Raw genomic sequence first — 22,928 nt, forward strand, 5'->3', positions numbered from 1 at the left:
TTATAATGGTATGGTGCTATTAAACTTATCTAATTAAGCTTACTTAATGACGGTTTTTTCCGTATTTAGAAATTAATGTGGTCCGTAACTCAGCCGTAGAACGTAAATATCTCAGCCATTACGTATTATTCTACAGCCAGACATCAAACTCTAACTCAAAAGTCAGCCGTCACGCAACCTTTCGTCTTCCGTTAAGCATATAACTCAGCCGTCACATGTACATTTTTGCCGCCGGAACAGTAAGTCAGCCGTCACATAACTCAGCCAGCTTATTTCATGATCATTATTTGGAAAGTGGATATAAAAAGTTAATTACATCTCATTAATCTGAGTAAATTACATGACTGTATCATAATGATCATGAAACACAGATTAATTCGTGGTTTGGCCGAGTTATGACAGTGTCATGGCTGACTTAACGTAGATATAATTCGTGATTTTCACTTTAATCATAACTGAGTTAAGGTCAAGTTACGGCTGTTTTATAATAAAATTTAACAATGGAAATCACGGGTAAATCAAGTGAAAATAAAAGTCATAAGGAAAGATGATAATAGAAGTTCATTACACGGAAGTTCATAGAGGATATCACAGTACAAGGAAGTTTAACGACGGAACAATAGACCAAATTCGGAAAACATATCACATAAATTATTCCACACTATTAGATTCATCCAATCAAGCTTATCGCCACTACGCGCCCATATCCTCATAAACGCACGCATCTGGTCCCGGAATATCGTTCTAGCCACCAAATTGAATTGGGTCCAAACCGTTGATGTATGCATTGGTTCCCACGTGTATTTACTCTACAATGAAAGAAAAGATCGTGATTTCGGTTTTCTGTTTTAGTGTGCTCTATATCAAATATCGAAGCTTACCGCGAGGAGCTTAAACCATCGTCTCTTAACATCCTCGGGAATCAAGCGGTAGGTCGGCCACTCATGGTGCCAGTTGTGCTGGAGTATCTCTGCAATCGCAACAGAGAGATCGTGATTGAACTTGAACCACGTAACAGTGGTTTTGTCAATCCAGTAACCAACACCCGGGTTTAGAACGGGAAGATTCTCCTGACCATCAGCGATAATGATCGCTACAACCTCGCCGAAAAACTTTAGATCGAGGTGAGGAACAACGTCCATGTCGATTGGAAGATGTACGGGAGATATTTTGTGTAGGGGATTGGAGTCTGGAGACGAAGACGAACGAGAGACGATGAGATGAAAAAGAGACGAAGGCGAACTGATCTGATATAAATAGAAAAAAGGGAAAGGTATACGAAAGGTTGCGCCTCTTACTGTTCCGGCGGCAAAAATGTACATGTGACGGCTGAGTTATATGCTTAACGGAAGACGAAAGGTTGCGTGACGGCTAACTTTTGAGTTAGAGTTTGATGTCTGGCTGTAGAATAATATGTAATGGCTGAGATATTTATGTTCTACGGCTGAGCTACGGCTTAGATAAGTTTAATAGTACCATACCATTATAACAATAAATATACATGTGAATATACTGTTAAGATTTTATAAATCTTTAACTTGAGATATGTGTTGGAAACTGTAAATATATCAAATCATTGTGATAATTGCTTTTCCAAGTTCAATGCTAATGTCAGTAAATAAGTAATCATCATTTATAGACGCAATGCGTTTGGTATGGAATGGGAAGGGAACTCGCGTGATGAACCTCTTTCTAAGAACCCTCAAATACGCAGCAATATGTTGCACACAAAAAAAAAAGAAGAAAAAAAAAACAACTCAGACAAAACATAACAATATCTCAGACATAATGTAGAAAAACATACCAATAACTCAGCCATAATGTTGAAAAAACACAATAATAACTCAGCCATTATCTAGAAAATCTCAGCCAAAACACACCAATAACTCAGCCAAAACACACCAATAACTCAGCCAAAACAAACCAATAACTCGGCCACAACACTTACAATAACTCAGCCATAATGTTATACTTACGTCATCGAAAAGCCATCCATAATTTGGATCTGGCCAGTCCTTTCTTTCGGTGATGAGCACACTGTAGAAATCAACAGTGTCTGTTGCCCTGCCCAATGGGAGATGCCTAACAGATAAACACAAGTTAATATACATAAATAGTGTAAACAAGCCGTAATTAACAAGGTTAAAAGGTATAGAGGGTCATACTTGAATGGGGCCATCATTTCCTTCAGTTTCTGCAATTTGGCCGGATCAACTGGTGACAGAGGATCATATATTCCAGCTGAAGGCACACAATTCTTCCTCATGCACGTCAGTCCGTTGTCTCCGATATGAGGAAATATCCGTTCAGAGACATTAGAGAGTGGATTCAATGCACTCCCATCCGGAGACAGCTTGACACTCTCCTTCCTTAGAGCGTTGATTCTTTCAATCCTTATACGTTCCTCTTCATCATCCTCAGACTCAGGTAACGTGCGTGCGTTACCAGCCATCAACTGGTCTGTGACATCATATACCTCATTGTCACCTTTAATGCCAGCCTTTTCCAATACTTCCTCATCTTTGTCGGGGACATCAGCAGGCTCTTTCTTCTCATCAAGAGCAGCTCCTCCCTCCACCAGAGCAGTAGCTAGTTTTCGTACCACCTTTTTAACCGTTGTAGAAGAAGGCTTCCTACCTCTTCTACGTCCGACTGCTGCCTGATCTTTGGGGGCCTTATCTTTGACGGGCTTATCCTTGCCGGTATTCTTCTTTCCCGCTGCTGCGATTTTCGCTGTGTCAATTTTCCTGGAGCGTAATTTCCTAATATTATTAGGTAACGTATCTATGAAATCAATAGCAGATTTGCCATCAATGACATTATCAAATTCCTTTTCCAGATTCTTACTGACACCAGCAATACCAATGTCCTTCTCAACATCGACAGTATCCTTCGCCTGCATAAACATACCGATAACTCAGCCATAAGATAAAGATAACTCCGCCGTTAGGTGATTAATATAATAATAACTCAGCCATAATGTGATTAAGATAATGATAATCAGCCGTAATATAATGATAACTCAGCCGTAAGGTGATTAATATAATGATAACTCAGCCATTATATGATCAAGATAATGAAAACTCAGCTACAAGGTTATTAAGATAATAATAACTCAGCCGCAATGTATTTATACATATGTCTGGCACTGTTAGCTTACCAGAGGACTAGTAACAGACTGGTTTTGTGGAGGTTTCGCTGGACCTTTTGGTGTTGCTTTTTCTTTTTGATTCAGCAAAAGGTCGACTTGCGTCGGCTTTTCGGGAGGTTCTGTTTGTTTGAAGGCTGAGTTTTCCTCAGCGTTTTCACCAGATTTCCCTACCCCCTGCTCAATTGCATTCAGACGCTCTTTCATCTGTTTCAACTCCTTCTCCATATATTCAAACTTTTCATCCATCCTCGCTTCTACTCTATCTCCAATCACCTTCTCCATATTTGAAGACACTTCTTTGATGCTTGTATCAATGGTGTCAAACCTTGAGTTTAATTGCTTCACCAAATCCACGACTGTTTTAACAGACACATCTTCCAGAACATCGTCCTCCGCACTACCAACCTGCAACACATACACAAAAACGCATAAACAAGCTACCCAAACATTACATCAAATATAAACTCACTACATACCATATCATTTACCTTTTCTTCTTTCTTCTTCTTCTTCTTCTTTTGTACATCTCCTTCATAAGATTCACCACCCTCATGTTTTTCCACCAAATCACTTACATTTCTTTCTTTCTTCTTCTTCTTCTTCTTCTTTTCTGCATCTCCTTCACCAGATTCAACACCCTCACTGTTGATCACATCCTTGACATTGTGGAATTTCTGCCTCTTTGCGGGAGATTCAGAGTCACCCGCTGCATTAGAATTTACATTTTTCTTCTTCTTCTCAGTCTTCTTCACATCCCAATAACCTTTAACAAACTTATCCTCATGTATGTCTCGGATCAAATTATCAAGTGTTGGGTCCTCTTCTTCATCTGGCCACGTATGAAATAGCTCTTTGACATCATCCTTCATAACCAATTTACTCACACGCAGCTATAACATAGGAGATTATAAAACCCATTAGTAAGTTTAAACTGAATCATCAATAATTATAACTCAGCCATCACTAACCATCACTAATATAACTCAGCCATCCATAAATCATAACTCAGTCATCAAAAACGATAACTCAGCCATCACAAAATTTAACTCAGCCATTACTAAACATAACTCAGTTAGTAACTATCATAACTCAGTCATCAAAAACGATAACTCAGCCATCACAAAATATAACTCAGCCATTACTAAAACATAACTCAGTCAGTAACTATCATAACTCAGTCAGTAACTTTCATAACACAGCCAAAACCTTACCTCACCATGCGCTTTGATATCTTCAGCAATGGTCAATTCCATTGTTTTACGTGTACGGTTTCCACCCCAACGAAGCAACGGTATCTCATCCTTGTTGACTACTCTCCCATATCGCTCTCCAAAGCATTTGACTGAATCATACGCCAAAGCCTGTAACACGTAAACCATACCACTGACGGTGTACGTCTTTCCAACAGGCCTCAACATCTTTATAGAATTAACCAGGGCTTCAAATGCTGACCGACCCCATGGATAAGTGTTCATGGCTTCCTCATCAAAAACTCTTTTCGCACTTTCAAATGGTATTCTAGAGTTATGATGCAAGCCATACAGTCCAATGGCTTGAAGAGTCAACAGCCCCAACTACTTACGCTTTTCAGGAGTCCATGTCCTACACACTAGTAATCCTGCCCTCAGTTCATCTAACTTTGGACCTTCACCACCAGGCACATTCAATTCACTGAAGAACGCTTTGTAGTCAGCTTTAGGTTCAAACTTTTCTGTAGGGATTGAACCTGTGTTTAACCCCGTGATATGACCAAATTCGTTCAAGCCAAACCTGATAGGTTGACCACCAACTAGAAACCAAATCTCCTTCTTGTGTATTCTTAACTGTCTACACAGTAGAAAATGTACAGTCTTACCAGACCACACGAATTGGCTTTCAGCTAGCTTAGCAATTATTCCAATAGGTGACCCCTTCAGTTCATTCCACGCATCTTGTCCTATTGATTCTATAATCACAGGGACATCTCCCATCTTGATATTGTGATTTAACAATTTATTCTCCAGAATAGACTCCCCTTCTGCGTAAAGTCTTGGAGGGTAATCCCTTGGTTGTTCTTCAGAAATAACCATAGCCATCTGATAAACCATAAATCAGCCGTAAACATACAGTAACTCAGTCAAAACATAAAACAAACTCAGCCACAGTTGAGCAGATAAACCATAACTCAGTCGTAAGCATAGAGTAACTCAGCCACAACGTAAAACAAACTCAGCCACACCATAAAACAAACTCAGCCATAGATGCATTGATAAATCATAAATCAGTCTAAAGCAAACAATAACTCAGCCATGGAATCGAGTAGATATAACAAATTAGCCACCATATGAAAATCAACGTTGGCGATAAATCAGTTGTAATAAGCGTCGATAAAAACCCTCAATTTCTTCGCGATAGTTTTCGGAAAACGGTTTCAATCACGGAAATCACTCGCTATTGAACTTAGATGCGGGAAAAATGTCGGAAAATCCAAAATAAAGATTCGACACATACCTTAAACAAGTTGAGTTGAGACGAAATGGTCCCGACTTGAGGTGAGGCGACGAAGTAAAAGGTCCCGACTTGAGTAGAGCGAAATGCGACGGAGAGAACAAGAGAGTTAAGAGTTTCGGCCGGAATTAGGGTTTCTTAGTGTTAGTCGGAATCGCGTTTCCGTCGGAGAAAGAAAAAGTTTTTACAGTTTTTTTTTTTCGGAGATGAACAGTGACAGAGAGGGAAATCGAAAGGGTTCTCTTAATGACGTTAATGACATGACTTTAATTTGTTTTTCTTTTAATGACGTGGATTAAAAAAATCTTTATAAAAAAAAACTAATCAAGGGTGTTAATTGTAATTACACAAAGACGCTAAACATATGAGTAATTTTTTAAAAATGTATGATATTCTAGTAATATTCGAACTTTTGGTTAACATCTGAGTAAATATTTCTCATTTCTTTTAGTTGAACACTAAAAAAGGACAAGACAAAAGAGATTTTTATTTTTGAACTTGTTGGCATTCTTCTTCTTGCAAAGATCTAAAATAGCACAGCTCCTCGAGTGACACGTGTCGTAACTTCACTATATCATCGTATCTAATCTCATCTAAACTTATGGAAATTGGAAACATCACCTTCACACTCACACAACAAGCCACATTCCAAATAGCCAAACCTACTAATTTTTCTTCTAATAAGAAAATTATTTACATTAAAATCCTTATTTTAGTATCATTGATTTATTAGAGCATTTAACCTAATTAGACTATTTTGTAACTATGTAGTATGTATGCATCTAATTTCTATTAAATTTAAAATTAAATAAAAAGAATGTTTAGGACTTGTCCTATGCATATTTTAAGTCTTACGTTTTTAAATTTTTTTTTTATCATTGTTACGATAACTACATGGATGCAGGAATAGCGACATGGACTAAATAACGTATCCAAGCCAAGGAGCTTACCCCGAATAATCCTGACAAATGATGATTCAGACGAGATTCAACATTTTTGAACCACGAAACTCTTGGTTTCCATTTTGGTTGTAGGTGTAACCAACCCCCTATTAAGGATAGGGCAGAAAGAAATAATAGGAAAAGAGCTCCAGTATAAAGATCTTCATTAGTACGTAAACCGATTGTATACCACCACTGATAAACACTAGAATAAGCTATATTCACCGGGCCAAGAGTACCTCATTTCTTTTTTTAGCTAAGAATATGACTTTCTATTTCAATTCAAAAGTTCATGTTATCCAAAAAAATGGTTATTGATTTTGTAGTATTTGTACTATGTTCCAATGCTATTGAAATATGATTTCTAACATTTCTATTCTTAACACAGTCACAATGATTAGTCATTTTTTTTTTGTCAATCACACATTATTTATTAAAAAAACTTCTTGATTGGTTACCCAATTAGGAGGAATAGTGCTTACAAAAATAACTTCAGTAAATAATAGAAGAGAAGAACGGGCTAAGCAGTCCGCCTTGACATTACATAAACGAGAGAAAAAGGGAAAGAGACACGAATCAAACCAAATTCGTCTAGTTGATTGGAGAAGGCTGGCCATTCTTCAGGTGATTGTACCATCGAGACTAACTCTGAGCAATCTGTTTCAAACGCCTGACAATCGATCTTTCTTGAAAGGATATTCTTCATTCCCAAATTAAGGCTTCCATCTCCGAGTGAAGGGGGGGAGGGGCATCTCCGGAGGCACTTTGCACCTAGCAATATTGTTTGATCATTTCCTTGAAAACACCACCATCCTATACCCATAGTTGGATCCGAAGATTTCCAAGAGCCGTCAATCCGGCATCTTAAGAATTGGATTGGGCTTTCCAGTATTTCCGTAGTTATAGTAGTTTCGATCGGTTCCAAGTGAGCATCTTCCCACATTGATTTCTCACTCAATGCGTGATTTAAAATATTTGTGGGTTCAGATTGTACTCCTTCAAAAAAAAAATTATTCCTATCTTTCCATATAAACTACAATATCCAAGCAAAACAGTTGATTAGTCAATTAAATCAACAAAATCTGATCCTTAACAAAAACTTTGTAACACAGGATAACTTGATTGTCTAGAATCAAACTCAAGTAACAAATGTCCTAATCCTAAAAGTAGAAATTAAAAAGACTTGATTAAATACATTTCTCCAACACATATATTCATTATACTATTTAAAATGTTATAATAAACAAATAAAAATAAATATTTCACTCTTTTAAATATTCAAAACTCTGTAGCTATTTTAACAAATTAAATGGAGCTCAAAATCATCGGAATAATTATGTCAAAAAAGTGAAATTATAAAAAAAAATAAAGCTACTCATTTATGACTATGCAGAATAGGCCTGGGCATAAAACCCGAAATCCGAAAACCGATCCGAAACCGATCCGAAAAATCCGGAACCGAATCCGAACCGAATAGTCACAAAATCCGAACGGATAATGAATTCTCCTATCCGAATTACCCGAACCGAACCCGATCCAAACCGAAAACCGAAAGGATATCCGAAAACCGGAAATAAAAATTATATATCCAAAAATATTAGTTATATTTAGTTGTAATTTTATAGCAAATAACAAAAATATCCTAAATATCCTAGATTTCGGAAAAATTTTAGTTATATTTGTTAAAATTATACATATTTTTGCAAAATTTAACCAAATTTTAGTAAGATTAAACCAATTTTTATTAACATTGAACTATTTTTAAGTTTTTTTTTCCCAAAAACCGATCCGAATCTGACACCTATCCAAACCGAAACCGAACCGATGACTCATAAAATCCGAACGGATAATAAATTCTCCTACCCAAATTATCCGAATCCGAATATATCCGAACCGAAACCGAACCGAAAAATCATAAAATCCGAACGGATAATAAACTCTCATACCCGAATTATCCGAATCCGAATATATCCGATCCGAATCCGATTTGAAATCCGAATGTCCAGGCCTAATGCAGAATTAGAAACTATTAAATTTTCATGTTAAAAAAATAATAAAAAGGGAATTAAATAAAAAGAAAACACGTGCTAATGCTTCTCCTCCTCCTCCACATCGCCGGGTTTTCCTCTTCCTCCCCCGTGAAAACTGCATTTTTATCAATTCTCCAGATTCCCCAAACCCTAAATTCTCTCTCTCTCTCCAAATTTTCTCCGTCGTTTTCCTCAAATTTTCTCACTTTTTGATGTCTTCTTCTTACTCTTTATCTTTCAAATCAAATCTTCTTCTCTCTCCAGCTCAATGAGTCAACCAAATCTAGATCAAAGTTTGAATTTTTAAACTTTATTTTCGTTACTTTCCAAAAAAAAAAAAACGTTTCTTTTTTTTATCTTCTTCGTGCAAAATCTCTCTGTTTTTCACCATAATCGAATTCAAAAACAGAGCAAAGTTTGTAAATTTCTCGGTAAAGTTCGTTTTTTTTCGATATCTTGGTTTGTATAGAGAAAAGGGTTTTCAAGGAAAATCTCTCAAAATCTGTAGATTCATTGTTATAAAATGGGAGCGGTGACGTCATCAATGGCGGCGAAGTTTGCGTTTTTCCCGCCAAACCCGCCGTCGTACGGCGTCGAAGTGGTGGAAGGAAAGCTAAAGCTGATTGGTGTAGAGAACGTGAAGGATAACGTTGAAAGTATTGAAGCTGAAGACGAAGAGAGGGAATCAGGTGGTTGCGGGCGTATATTAAGAACCCTACAGGCTTCACTAACGCTTCTTTTATTCTCACGGTAACGCCGCCGATCTTGGTCAGATGTTTGAGCTCTTCTCCGAGCTCAGCCTTCATCTTCGGGTTAACTTAATTGGGTAATTAGTTACTCTTCTTGCTTGAGATTGATAGATTTAGACATTTTTAAGTTGTTTTCATGGATTAGGACAAGTTGTTTTTGATTTGTCGGATGAAAAATAATGGAGAATCTTGAGTAGTTGTTAATGGATCTGTTGTGATTTTTGGTGAATTTGATGAACTTGTAAAGTGTAAAGAACCGATATTGGAGCTGAATTGCCTCAAAAACCGACCCAAATAGGAATCGAGATGCTCGATATATATATCGCCTTTGGTCCCTAGCATTGGATTGGTATAAGTGAGATCCATTGGATTGATTTCTGTATTATTTGGAAGATAAAATTTGAGGAATTTTGAAGCTGTTCTCATGGATTAGGACAAGTTTTTTTTTTTTTTTTTGTTTTATCGGTTAGTGTCTGCACACCTTGAGGCTGTAGATAGTTAGAAATAAAGGAGAATCATGAGAAATTGAGAATGAATTTGTAAATGGACCTTAGTTCTTAGAACAGACATAGGTGAGATCCATTGAATTGATTTCAGCAACATTTGGTAAATACATTCGAAGAATTTTGATGTCCTAATAGATTAGGACAAGTTTTCGTTTTCTCGATTAGTTTTTCCACATCTTGAGGCTGTAGATCGTTAACAATAAGAGATAATCATATGAGTATTTGAGGATGAATTTGTGAATGGATTTTAGTTGCTAGATCAGACATAAGTGAGATCCATTTTGTATGAATCTTGATTTGTTTATGTGACTGTTATGATTCAGGTATGATTATTCGGGTTACGGGAGGTCTTCAGGGAAGGTATGATCCATTGTGTTTGATTTTATTCAATCAAATTTCTCAAGAATGATGTTTGTTACTTTGGTTTTTTACCAACAGCCTAGTGAGCAGAACACGTATAGCGATATAGAAGCAGTGTATAGATGTTTGGAGGAGAAATATGGTGTGAAGGAACAGGATGTTATCTTATATGGACAATCTGTAGGAAGCGGTCCGACTTTGGAATTGGCTTCTCGATTACCTAACCTCCGAGCTGTTGTTCTTCATAGTGCAATTGCTTCCGGTCTTAGAGTCATGTACCCTGTTAAACGAACTTACTGGTTTGACATTTACAAGGTAATATTTCATTCTCCTTATCCGCTTTTTTTTCCTGATTCCGGTTATTACTACGGTTCTAATATGTTTTTGCAATTGCAGAATATCGAGAAGATATCTTTTGTCAAATGTCCGGTTTTAGTAGTTCACGTACGTATAATCTCATATCCATTTCGGTTTTTCTTTCTTTTAAAGTCGTTTAGTTATTTATTCGGTTGTGCATGCAGGGAACATCAGATGATGTTGTAAATTGGTCTCATGGGAAGCAATTATTCGATCTGTGTAAAGAAAAATATGAACCGCTTTGGATCAAAGGAGGGAACCATTGTGATTTAGAGTTATACCCACAATACATAAAGCATCTGAGGAAATTTGTATCAGCGATTGAAAAATCGCCTCATCTTAGAAACGGACCTGTGCCACAAACAGAGAAGGCGAGGAGCAGTACAGATATTAGAGAACCTGCAAGACCAAGCACAGATCAAAGAGAGAAATCAAGAACAAGCACAGATCAAAGAGAGATGCCGAAGCTGAGTACAGATAAAGCGAGAGCAAGCGTTGATAAGCGAGAGAGAACAAGAAAAAGCGTTGATGGGACTGATAAACCGAGTAATTCCACGGAACAGCAACTACTACAACCAGAGAAAGGGAGGAATAGCATTGACAGGTAAAAAAAACAATTTCTCAGATTTGTAAGATGATGGTGATGATGTTGATCATGATGATGGTGATGATGATGGTGATGATGGTAACAGGTTTGGGGAGATGATAAGATCAGTAGGATTTTGCAACATAGATTGTTTCAAGCCTACAGCAACAGCTAAGTGAGGTAAGAGAAGAACACACTCACACAAGGATCAAAAACATCTAACTTTAGTTGTTTGATTTTGGTTTGTTATCTCTTTCCACTTACTTCCTCTTGTGCTTTGGAATTTAACAAGTCACTCGTCAATGTTTGATTCAAAAGCTTGATTTCGTTATTATAAACTATGAATGATACTACAGATTAGATTATGTTCATGCGCATTACATGGCATTTACCATGAGAAATCTACAGTGTAGCTTGGTTTGTCACCGTAAGGCGGTCTTCTTGTCGCTTAAGGTGGCTTTGCGCCTAGGCATGCTCTAAAAACCAAATATGTATAAATATGAAGCAATCAATAGTTAAGAGAGTCATGAAAAGGCAAAATATGTGTATCTGCATTACATTTTTATACAGAGTTTCTATAAACAACACTCATGGTGGTATTTAACCAGAAGCAAGCAAAAGTCCGCTTAGAACACTCAACAACAATAGTACAAAGTACAAACATATAGAGAAGAGAAGTCTCTTCTTCATTATTTGATTTCACACGTTTGTTTTTTCTTCTTCTTCTTCATTCAGAAACACCAAACTGCACATTTTCTCATTCCAAGATTACTCACGAGGCGCGTTCCTCTTGAATAGTGCATAGGCATCGCTGTAAATGGCGATTGCATTGGACAATACCGCAAGAACGATCATGAAAATGGCTAAGGTTGTGTCCCTGTTTGTTGCTTTGCCATGACGATCCCTGCAAGCACATAGCAACAATCGAAATCAACTACCAAATCTGCCAAGGACGGTCTGGATATTTATATATATATATATATATATATATATATATATATATATATATATAAACAACTGACTTACTTTAGTATAATAGACGCGGGGAAGATGAAGCCGAGACAAACAGCAGCAGTTGCTCCAGTGAATTGGAAAGCATCCCAAATGCTCGGGATGAAGTTTGCACCCAAGAAGACTACAGAGATGAGACCGGCAGTGAGGCAACCAAACCTCACATTTGAGGTAGATAATGATCGGGCGGAAGGGAACAAGAGCCCGTCAATGTTAATCCGCAGAGGGTAGAAAACAATTGGGAACACGAGCATCAGATGAAGTGCATAGCTAACTCGAACTGCATCATTAAGGATAGAACCAAAAGGGATTCCAAGGTCGGTGTCAAAGTTTGCAAGGACATCATCAAGAGTATCATCACCAAACAAGAGGAACCCAAAAATGCTTGTCATAATGTAAACTGATGAGCAGAGCATAAGTGCTGATCGGACAACAGGTCTTATCTGAGAGGCGTCTTCGAGCTCGTTCTGTATGCTGTGAACTGCGACAAATCAAACAAACCCAAGAGTCATGAGAATTTTGTTCATTTTTCAAAGCTATGCTTCCAAATTAAGAACTAAGCACATACATACCATTGTAATGGCAAATGAATGCTGTGACAAGAACGGGTACAACTGTGAAGAGATTCCAGAAAGATGTTAAGTCGGTAACATCTGGTAGCAATCTTGGCATCGCCACACCGCCGCTGATCAACTTCATAATCGAAATTCCCGCTGTAATAATGAGAAACACAACCGCCAGAGCCACGGATAAGGCAGATGTAAATTTCAAAGAATCTGCAAAGAAAAGTATAATCATATATCAGGACCAAACATAAAAATTCACAATCCAAATCCCATTCGAGGAGTATCTACGACAACGAAAGAATCAGACAATTTGGTTTCAAACTCGAAAACACTAACCAATTCGCTTGAAGCAAGCTAATGGAGCAAACACACCAAGAGTTGTAATAAGAAGAATAGCAGCTCTTCCGTTCCACCAATGGTGACCGAACCATCCTTCAAGAACACCGAAATGATGGATTCCATCTTCCGTCTTTCCAGCCAACACATCACCTTAAAAAACAAAAAACAAGATTCAACAACACAGGGTAGCAACAGAATATCAAAAACTCGAAAAACTCGGATTACAATACCTATAATGATCATGTAAACAATCAAAACACCGATGTTGTTAACGAAAACCGCGACTTGAAGCAAAATCCTTCCAGGATTACCAAAAGAACCACCCATTAAACCACCGTAAGATCGATTCTTCCCAGCTTTACTAAACCTAAGCAAGAACTCAATCGATGCATCAGTCAAGAAAGCCATAACAACAATCATAGTGATTCCAAGTCCAAGTCCAAGAATCTTCATCGTAGCAGGCAAAGCCATGATACCAGCACCAATTATAGTCGTAGCGAGATTAAAAACCGCGCCACTAAAAGAAGCTCCATTGAATTCATCATAAGCAACTTCATCTCCATGATACTCTGGTAATAACGGAGCAACAATTTCATTAGCGCAAGAACTGTTCCTCCTTGGAATCGGAGCAACATCTCCAATTGTCATCTTGAAATTGCAAGCTGTCAAAATTCATTAGACAAAAAACATAAGACATCATACAAAAACAAATCTTTCTACAAAAATTGAAGCAACGAACCTTAAAAGAGACGAACTTTGATTCAACTGATTAGACAAGTAGGAATCAAAAGTCCTAAAATTGACTCAAACCCAGTTGGTTTTGATCGATATTGGTTTGACCCAGAAATTGGATTCTGACAAAATCGATTAAAAAAAAACGAAATTTGACTGTTTGAGCAAAGTCTTGAACTTTGATTCAAAACTTACAAGATTCGACGCGTAGGAATTAAAAAACTCTAAAATTGATCCAAACCCAATTGATTTTGATTGAAATTGGTTTGACCCAGAAAATAGATTCTGATTAATGAAATGAAATTTAACTCTTTGGACAAAAAGATTTGAACTTTGATTCAGAACTTACAAGATTAGACAAGTAGGAATCAAAAAGACCTAAATTGATCGAAACCCAGATGAAATTGTCTCGGAATTTTGATCGGAAAATGGTTTTGGCGCTAGAATCAGACACCAAAGTAGAAGAATTAGGAAAATTTTCTGAGGGAAGATTTATCTTCTAAAGAAGAATTTTGAGGGGAAATGATTTGGAGATGAAGGGAAATTATAGGCCTCACGATTTTGGTTTTGCTGACGATGAAAATTGTGATTGTTACGACACTATAATCTTTAAAAAGAAATTTAAAAATTGGATTTTGTTTGTTATTGGCTAATGAGAAACGTGTTTAGCCAAGATAGGTGAATTAAATGAAACTAAATAAAATAAAATTGTTAATTCACTGTATTAGGCTGCCGATTAATATGACCTTAGGTGGTGCTGATTGGATTTTGGAGAAAATCGACGCAGTGTTTAGGATTTACTGACTTTTGTAATTTAAAGTTTAGAAAAAGAAGAGAATTGGGTGAGAGATATTATTGGGGAACTTATTTAGTTTTCTTGTAATCTGACACAAGGCCTAGGACAACGATAATTTTAGCCATTCTTTTGTTCAATTTTAACCCCACTCGCTTATGCACTGTAGATCAAAGTTTGGCCCATTATGAGAGACAAAGGCAATGAATTTTGGCATTCTCGAGAAACTGTTACGTGTTATAGCTATCTAATTTTCGCAGTCCGACTTTTGGGTGTCTTCTCTCTTTTCTCTTCATTATTCCGCGCTTGCTACTGTTAACCCTAAGTCCCATCACTCTCTGTTCACATCTGATTTTTCTTTCATCAAACTCTCCCTCCGAAGGAATTAGCATTATCATCTCGGTAAGCCGTCGTCTCTGGGGTTATATTAACCGCCGTTCTCGTCGGAGAACAGAATTCGCGAGTTTAATGGCTTCTCATTTTCTTTCGGTTTTCGATGTTTTATAAAACACTATCAATTATTTTTGTTTTTCCTATTTCCAAACGCCATCATGTTACGCTTTCAGAATAGTCTTTTTTCGATTTTTACCGTTTATGGGTTTCGATCTAGTATAATCATAGATCTCCCTCGGATAAATTAGATCTCTACTTTTCTCGACACCACCTTTACCGATCTATTTAGATCTCTACTTTTCTCGACACCACCTTTACAGATCTTTTTTTTCTTTTAGCCCTTCCCGTATACTGCTCTATAATTCCAGATCTAATCCTTTGCTAACAACTTATTACCCTTATTTCTTTCTGCATGACATGGCTGTTCTGAAACTTCCTTCTCGTTTGTTTGCTGATAGAGAAGAGCCAGTAGGAGACCGAGTGAACTAGTATTTTAAGCTATATGCGATCAAGGTTATCCTCAAGGCTTTGCAACCGTCGGAGCTTGAGCTTATTTGTCCGTGCTTCGGAAAATTACTCGATGTTTACTCCAAACCGTCATTCTCGGGGAAGTTGGCCCATTTCTTGTTAACTCGGCAGCGGAGCGTTGTAGCGTACATATAAGTATACAAATGTAAATAACGCTCTATATATGTGTTTACATATATATATAAATGTTAATAAAGCTCTATGTATGTGTTTACATGTACAAAAATATTAATAACGTTCTCTATATATATATGTATTGACATGTATACATAGACCGAATTATTTAACACTATAATTATTTTTAACGCTCTATGTATGTATTTGTTTATATGTATACAAAATGTCAAAATCATATATAATATTTATTGGGTGTCCATGCAACTAGCTTAGTTGTTTAAAAAATTCGAAGAACTATTTATTAGGTATCCATGCAACTATGTTAGTTGTTTACATTTTTCGATTCCCGTCTAAAACTGCTTTCATTACGGATTCAAAATTCATAAAGCTCAAATAAAGTCATTGCATTTAATAACTGTCACCTCATTGTTTCTATCAACAGGTGAACATTTATTACATGTCTGTTTATTCTTCCGAATGCCTTAAAAGTCAAAAACATCTCCACCACGCGCATGCACAAATAAAGTTGTGGCATTTTTGTTATTACTTAGAACTCGAGACCCATTTATCTAATTTATTTATCTTTGTTAAAGACCAAAAATTCATATTGTTGATTAGCTAATTTTATGTCCAGTTTTTGTCTCTGCACAAATTCACCCTATACATTTTTAGAGTATTTTTAGCAAATAAATGCTGGAGTTCCACCTTATTTACGAATCCATACCATTAGCATTTATTATTTATTTTTACAAAATTTAAATAAAAGATATTAATCAAACGATATCTTGCGTAATTTGTTTCTAAAAATCTTTATACAATCTTTCCATATATTTTCAAAAAAAACTTCCGTGAATTTTACTTCACAAAATATGCATAAAACCGATTTATATCAAATATTTATATTAACATTTTGCATAACAATAAAACTACTAATTTATAATAATCAAAATATTCACATAGAAAAATTATATAATTTATATGATAAATTTAAAATATATATTAGTAGTATAAATTTAAAATCATTCAAGGAACGGTATACCACGGGTGAGATCCTAAAATTATTGGATTTTATAACAATAATAAATTATTATCTTGGATTTTATAACACTAATAATTTAGCTAACGGAATAATATAGACGGTTTTATATGGGATGACGGGTTTGGGTCGATATTAATAAAGAACGGTATATCAAGGATAAAATCCAAAAATTAACAATCAAAATACAATTATACAACCTTAATCACAAAACAAAACATACAATATTAACAAAACAAATACAACTTAAAATTTAAAAATTTTGGTAATACAAATATCGACCCATAGTATACCGCGGAGTAAAATATTCAAAATTTTAAAATTGACCATACATCGTTACTTAAAAAATGTATGTTTTGTATCTATACTTCAAAAATTGAAACCCTAACAATAGTAATCATACACTAAATAATACATAGATAGATATCTACATTTTAAAATAAAAACTAATATAATATATCTTCAGTTAATCTTTTAAAAAATAACATTACATTTTTTAAAAAAATATAACCCCGCGGTACACCGCGGGTTAAATTATAGTATAATATATATAAAAATCTATGCTAGTATTTTTAAAGTATATTTTTAGCGGGTGGGGTAAATTGCATTTGGATACAATAGGTATCTGATCCGTTTACGAATTTTGGTCATAAAAAATTTGTTGGGTCAGATTATATTTAACCCAACTCATACACCGGATATTCCATATTTAAATTATTATGAGTGTTTGTTTAAAACCACAAACTCTCCCAGGCACAATTTTCGAGAAGTCTAAAAGAAGCAAAACCTTTTCAAAAAACAAGATCTCACCCACTTTTTATTGCTAAAGAAGGCAATTCTCAACATTTCCGACGACCTCCCTCAACTCTCTGGTGTACGACAACCGGTTCACACCATGCCAAAGGGCATGGTTTGGTCAACTCTCACCCTTTCTACACACTTTGAAGAGTATCTCCTTATCTGCTCTTCAAGAATGCTGAGCTTCTAACCTTATTCCCCTGGAAGGAGACATCAGCAACCGTATTCACACTCTCACGGTATAGCTTAATCTCTATGTCCAGCCTTGTTTCACTAACCAATTTTGAATATCTCTTGAACCCTCTTGATACTTCTTGAACTCTCTCACATGCTAATGAACTAAACTATAGTAGACCTCCTCTGGTTTTCATAATACTCAAAATGCATTTATTTTAGATACTCATACACCGGATACTCATACACGAAAAATGTGTGTTCAACGTTCCACATCGACTAAAATATTTAGACAATAATTCAGAATCATATAACATTAATAAAATAAATGAATTCTTTGGCGGAACGGGTTTGGTGGAACAGATTTTTGAATCAACAATAATAAAAGAATAAAAATATCATTAATCCGCCGCTTCAATACGGATTAAATCCTTAATTTTTTTTAATACCACCAATATTAGACATATCAAGTCAGTCTCATTTAGAAAAGATTGTATAAAACCAGAAATTGTCCCATGGTATAGTGTTACTTAATAAAAATTGTAAACTATAAAATATAAATGTCTTAGAGAATGATACAATTTGCAAACTTTTATATATAATGAATAATCGTTTAATTTTTAAAATTACTACTTTTAGAAAACAAATCACGGGACGGGTTAAGAAATTACAGGACGGGTTATTTTTTGGAACCTGGTTATATGGTGGACGAGTTTGGATCAATATTTATAAAATTTTAAAATATCATTAACATGCCGCTTTAATACAGAGTAAATCCTCAGTTTACTAAAATATAAATGTCTTAGAGAATGATATAATTTGTGAACTTTTATATATAATAAATAATCAATAAATTTTAAAATCACTACTTTTACAAAACAACACGGGATGGATTAAGAAATTATAGAACGGGTCATATTTAAAAAATTTTAAAATATCATTAACATGTCGCTTTGATACGGGTTAAATTCACATTTTATTAACAATTTTCCTGTGGACTCGTAATATACCGTTACTTAATAACAATTGTAAACTATAAAATATTTAGATACAATTTATAAAATTTTATATATACTAACTTAAAAAAATAAATCATCTCGCGGTATACCACGGGTTAAAATCTAGTATATATATATATATATATATATATATATATATAAAGGGAATTGTTTGGTGGAAGTGAAAGAAATAAAAAGTAAAGAAAGACTCACAAAAATGCCCCTTTTTCAATACCCCTTTTCAAAAATGTCCTTTTTGGCTGTCCATTTTTAAAATACCCCTTTTTATGTACAAAATGAGTAAATTATCCTTCTTTTAATAAAAGATATCACAAATATATAAGGAAAACATGAAAATGTGCACATATCAAAATTACAAATTTGATTTTGTAAAAACTTGTAAAACCTTTAAAATACCTTGTAAAATTTTCCCGTACAAATTTTTCCCGCCAAAAAATTTTTTTTGCGGGAAAAGTGATTCCGCAATTTTTTTGGCGGAAAAATTTTTGGTGAGAAAAATTTACAAGGTATTTTAAAGGTTTTTACAGGGTATTTATAAGGTTTTATAATGTATTTTAAAAGGTTTTACAACGTATTTATAAGGTATTTATAAGATATTATAAGATTTTATAAGCTATTTTATAAGGTTTTACAAGTTATAAGGTTTTACAAGTTTTTTATAAGGTTTTACAAGTTATAAATACCTTATAAAACCTTATAAGTACCTTGTAAAACCTTTTAAAATACATTGTAAAACCTTACAAAACACTTGTAAATACTCAGTAAAACCTTTAAAATACCTTCTAAATTTTTCCCGCCAAAAAAATTGCGGAATCACTTTTCCCGAAAAAAAAAATTTTGGCGGGAATATTGCGGGATCACTTTTCCCGCCAAAAATTTGCGGGACTACTTTCCCCGCCAAAAAATATTTTGTATTTTGTGGACCTAATTTTGTTTCAAATAAGGGTAAAATGGTCATTAAAAATTAAAAGAGGGCAAACTTAAAAATGGACTCTCAAAGGATGCATTTTTGAAAAGGGGTATTGAAAAAGGAGCATTTTTAACCATTTCTCAAAAGTAAAACTGTGGAATAAATTTTACTGTTATAATGAATGGTAACCAAACAATAATAATAATATCTTTAAGAATATATTAAATAGTATATAAATCAAATTTTAATAAAAGATACTAATAGTTTTTATATATAATTAATTAATAGTTAATTTGAAACTAAAATTTGTAAACTAAAATTATATATATATATCATGTTAAATAATAATAGTTAATATTAGCATAAAATAAAATTATAAGAGTAATTTAAAAGATATTATTTTTTTACAATATAATCATGTTTAAATTTATTTTACTATTTATATTATTTTCAAATAAAACATTAAGAGTAATTCAGCATGAAATTTTTATCAAAAATATAGTTCTGTTAATATATTGTGAATATATAGAAATTATTATATATTAAAATAGAAATATTATTGATAAACATTATTTTTTATTTATTTTAAATAAAAAAAAAAAAACAAATTTTGTTATTTGTTCTTTTTTTGTTCTATTTTGTTCCTTACAAATTTTGGAGAGAAACATTTTTGTTTTATTGTTCTTCATTTGTTGAGGAATGTAGAGGAATGATGTGGAAAAAACATTACCTGTAATAGATTGAAGAACAAAAAGGAATATCACATTCAGGAAGAAAAACAATAAGCCACTCGACCAACATGGTCGAGTAACCCAGCTGCAACATTCTCCCCAGTATTCGACCAACTACTCAACTCTGTTGGTCAAGTATCCTCTGTCGCCTCACTTCTCAACCATTCGACCAACACTGCTCAGAACCACACGACCTTGAACTCGACAGCACTACTCGACCCGATACTCGACCAACATGGTCGAGTATCCGCAGCCACCTCATTCTTCCCAGACTCGACCATGCCTCCTCAGAAGCACTCGACAATGTGGTCTAGTATAATCAGCCAAGACATCATCCCAGCACTCGACCATGTAATATCCACCTAGTACACTCCACCATTCTCATCCACATACTTATTTCGCAAGAGATAAGGTAAAGTACACTCCCATTATCTCTCTCATTTTCGTCTTCAACCTCACTCTCTCTCCCTCATTCTCGAAATCATCTCCATCTTTTATCTCCCTAATCTTTTTCACTCACACTCTCTAATCGTTTCTTACGCTCTCAAGAACTCACGCGACCATCACTCTCAATCCGATTTTCTCTCCATTTCATCATCAACCCACCTCAAACTCCACCTTAAACACACTCCATCAAATCCACCATCTCTCTCAAAAGCGATTTCCACCACCACTCTACCACCACTAATTTCACCGTTTTCTCTTCACCGCTCTCCCTAAAAATTCCGATTTCTTCATCATCTTCATCCTAATTTCCCTCTTATCTCTCTCCCTAAACTCTCTCTCTTTTCGAATTACTTCACTCTCTCTACAACTCGGAAAAAGAAGGTTTACTCGAGTAACTTGAAAGGAGAGACACTCGTCCAAAAAGGTGAAACACTCGATAGTGACAGAGAATATATACTCGACCAGACCAAGCAGATACTCGACCAAACTGGTTTACTCCCGCTTTCATATCTTTCCTTGAAACTAAGCTATTAACGTTTCGCTTTGAGTTCTCAATTTTCTCAGGTTTACTATGAGCAACTACAATTGAGATTCTTCTATGGATGCTGATTATAATGTTGATGAAGCTGAGTCATGGTCTACTAGACCAGAGAGAGAGGAACAAGCTTATGAAAGTTTTAGAGCTGATATGGAGCGAGCTGTAGCTCGCAGTCAGAGATGAGTTGGATTATCAAGAGGAAAGCGGGCAATGACATAACAGTATGAGTTAGTTGATGAGGACATAGAAGGCGAGTATGTGCCAGAGCAATCACAAAGAGCTACAAAGCAGTTGAACAAGCCTCATGAGCTCAGATCATGTACTCGACTTAGCAGCTTCAGAGTCTTCTCAAATTCGCACTCAACTAGACATCTGAGCACAAGGAAGAGAAGAGGATGAAGCAGACACTCGACCTACCACTCCACCTAGACACTCGACCTACCACTCCACATAGCAATAATTCGTAAAGGCGCCAGCTTTACTCGACCACTTCTACTCGATCATATGGGTCGAGTGTCTCTTTAAACCGCTTTAAAATTTTGTCGTTTTGTGTTTTAGGGTTTCCTACGATTTACTATAGTCTTTTCTTCATATTTTTAATCCAAATTACTCTTAATCTATTCAATATTTGCTTTTGATTTCTTCCTTAAAGTTGTTTATCTTGTTGAGATCTTTAAGTTATGAAGTTTTTAGAGAATTCTGGGTTTGTGTTCTTGTTCATGAATTTTGAGTAGTGATTAGGGTTCTTAAGGATGGGTTAGAGTAGTCTAGGATCCTTAATCTGTCATGTGGTTAAGTTTGATTGGTAGATCCCTTCTAGATTAGTTGTTCTTAATTCTAATTGCTTTCTAATCAACTGGAATTAGAACACAAGCATTTCCTCACCCACAAGGTGTTTGATGAAATGCCTTAACCACTAATTCTTGAGATTCGTGTCTCTGTACCTAGGTGTTAGTTTCAGAGAGCGTTTTGGCTTTAACTTGTTGATGCGAAATGCCTTCTAGGTTAGCTTTCGTCAATGGTGATTGAGTCTTTAACTGGCTTAGCTTGAGGATCTCTATTTCGGTAGCACTTTGATTTGGAGCTGAACTTGTTGTCTAGGGATAGTTTGTTGAGCATGTTAAGAATAAATAAGTATACTGATAGTGGATCTCCTTGCCGTAAACCACATTCAGGTAAAATCAACCCTCTAGGCTGTCCACTAAGTAGGACCCTATATTGGACTGATTTTATACACCACATCATCCACGTTATCCATTTTTTGCAAAAACCTATTTTACGCAACATGTTCTCTATGAAATCCCATTCTATCCGATCATAAGCATTACTCATATCTGTTTTGATGGCCATAAATTTTCTTTTGCAAGACGTATTTGTTCGGAGGGCATGAGCATCTCTTGCGCTATAAGAATGTTATCTGAGACCAATCTACCTTCGACAAAAGCCGATTGTGCCGATTGAGTTCTCACTTTTTTCTCTGTTGCTAGAGCTGTTGAATAATCATTTATTTGCTCCGTAATAGTGATTTTAACCTCCTTTAACGAATCATCAAAATCTTGACCAAGATTTCCGACCACTAGACCAAGATTTGTTATAACCAAGAGCTTGGCCACCTTTTGCTATAACCTA

General features: G+C 35.3%; 2 protein-coding genes across 3 annotated transcripts; one reads left to right on the forward strand and one right to left on the reverse strand.

Annotated features, from left to right (window-relative positions):
* Positions 1–8,677: 8,677 nt before the first annotated feature.
* On the forward strand, positions 8,678–11,564 carry LOC9313283 (protein ABHD17C). The gene is given in 7 exon segments (XM_021024650.1): positions 8,678–9,264; positions 9,266–9,435; positions 10,188–10,224; positions 10,303–10,539; positions 10,621–10,668; positions 10,746–11,185; positions 11,274–11,564. Coding segments are annotated over 7 exon segments (1,137 nt in total). The 5' UTR covers positions 8,678–9,132; the 3' UTR covers positions 11,347–11,564.
* Positions 11,565–11,694: 130 nt separating this feature from the next.
* Positions 11,695–14,414, reverse strand: LOC9311612 (sodium-coupled neutral amino acid transporter 1). Of its 2 annotated transcripts, none has more exons than XM_002877169.2 (6): positions 14,165–14,414; positions 13,314–13,745; positions 13,081–13,233; positions 12,751–12,954; positions 12,194–12,659; positions 11,695–12,071 (listed from the first exon to the last, which is right to left on the reverse strand). In XM_002877169.2, exons 2-6 carry the CDS (start codon positions 13,729–13,731, stop codon positions 11,936–11,938), a joined length of 1,377 nt encoding a protein of 458 aa, XP_002877215.1. In that variant the 5' UTR covers positions 13,732–13,745; positions 14,165–14,414; the 3' UTR covers positions 11,695–11,935. The 2 variants fall into 2 exon arrangements, with proteins under 2 accessions (XP_002877215.1, XP_020880308.1); XM_021024649.1 differs by lacking the exon at positions 14,165–14,414 and adding an exon at positions 13,823–13,972.
* Positions 14,415–22,928: the final 8,514 nt, after the last annotated feature.

The sequence above is a fragment of the Arabidopsis lyrata genome (genome assembly GCF_000004255.2).
Source record: "Arabidopsis lyrata subsp. lyrata unplaced genomic scaffold ARALYscaffold_5, whole genome shotgun sequence".
In the NCBI taxonomy this organism is placed as follows: Eukaryota; Viridiplantae; Streptophyta; class Magnoliopsida; order Brassicales; family Brassicaceae; genus Arabidopsis; species Arabidopsis lyrata.

Bases quoted from the DNA above. Each gene is read 5' to 3' on its own strand.
- LOC9311612 (XM_002877169.2), bottom strand. From the start codon at position 13,731: ATGACAATTGGAGATGTTGCTCCGATTCCAAGGAGGAACAGTTCTTGC. The intron at 13,234-13,313 runs GTATTGTAATCC...TTGTTTTTTAAG, and splicing joins TGTTTACATGATCATTATAG to GTGATGTGTTGGCTGGAAAG. The intron at 12,955-13,080 runs GTTAGTGTTTTC...TTTTCTTTGCAG, and splicing joins AGCTTGCTTCAAGCGAATTG to ATTCTTTGAAATTTACATCT.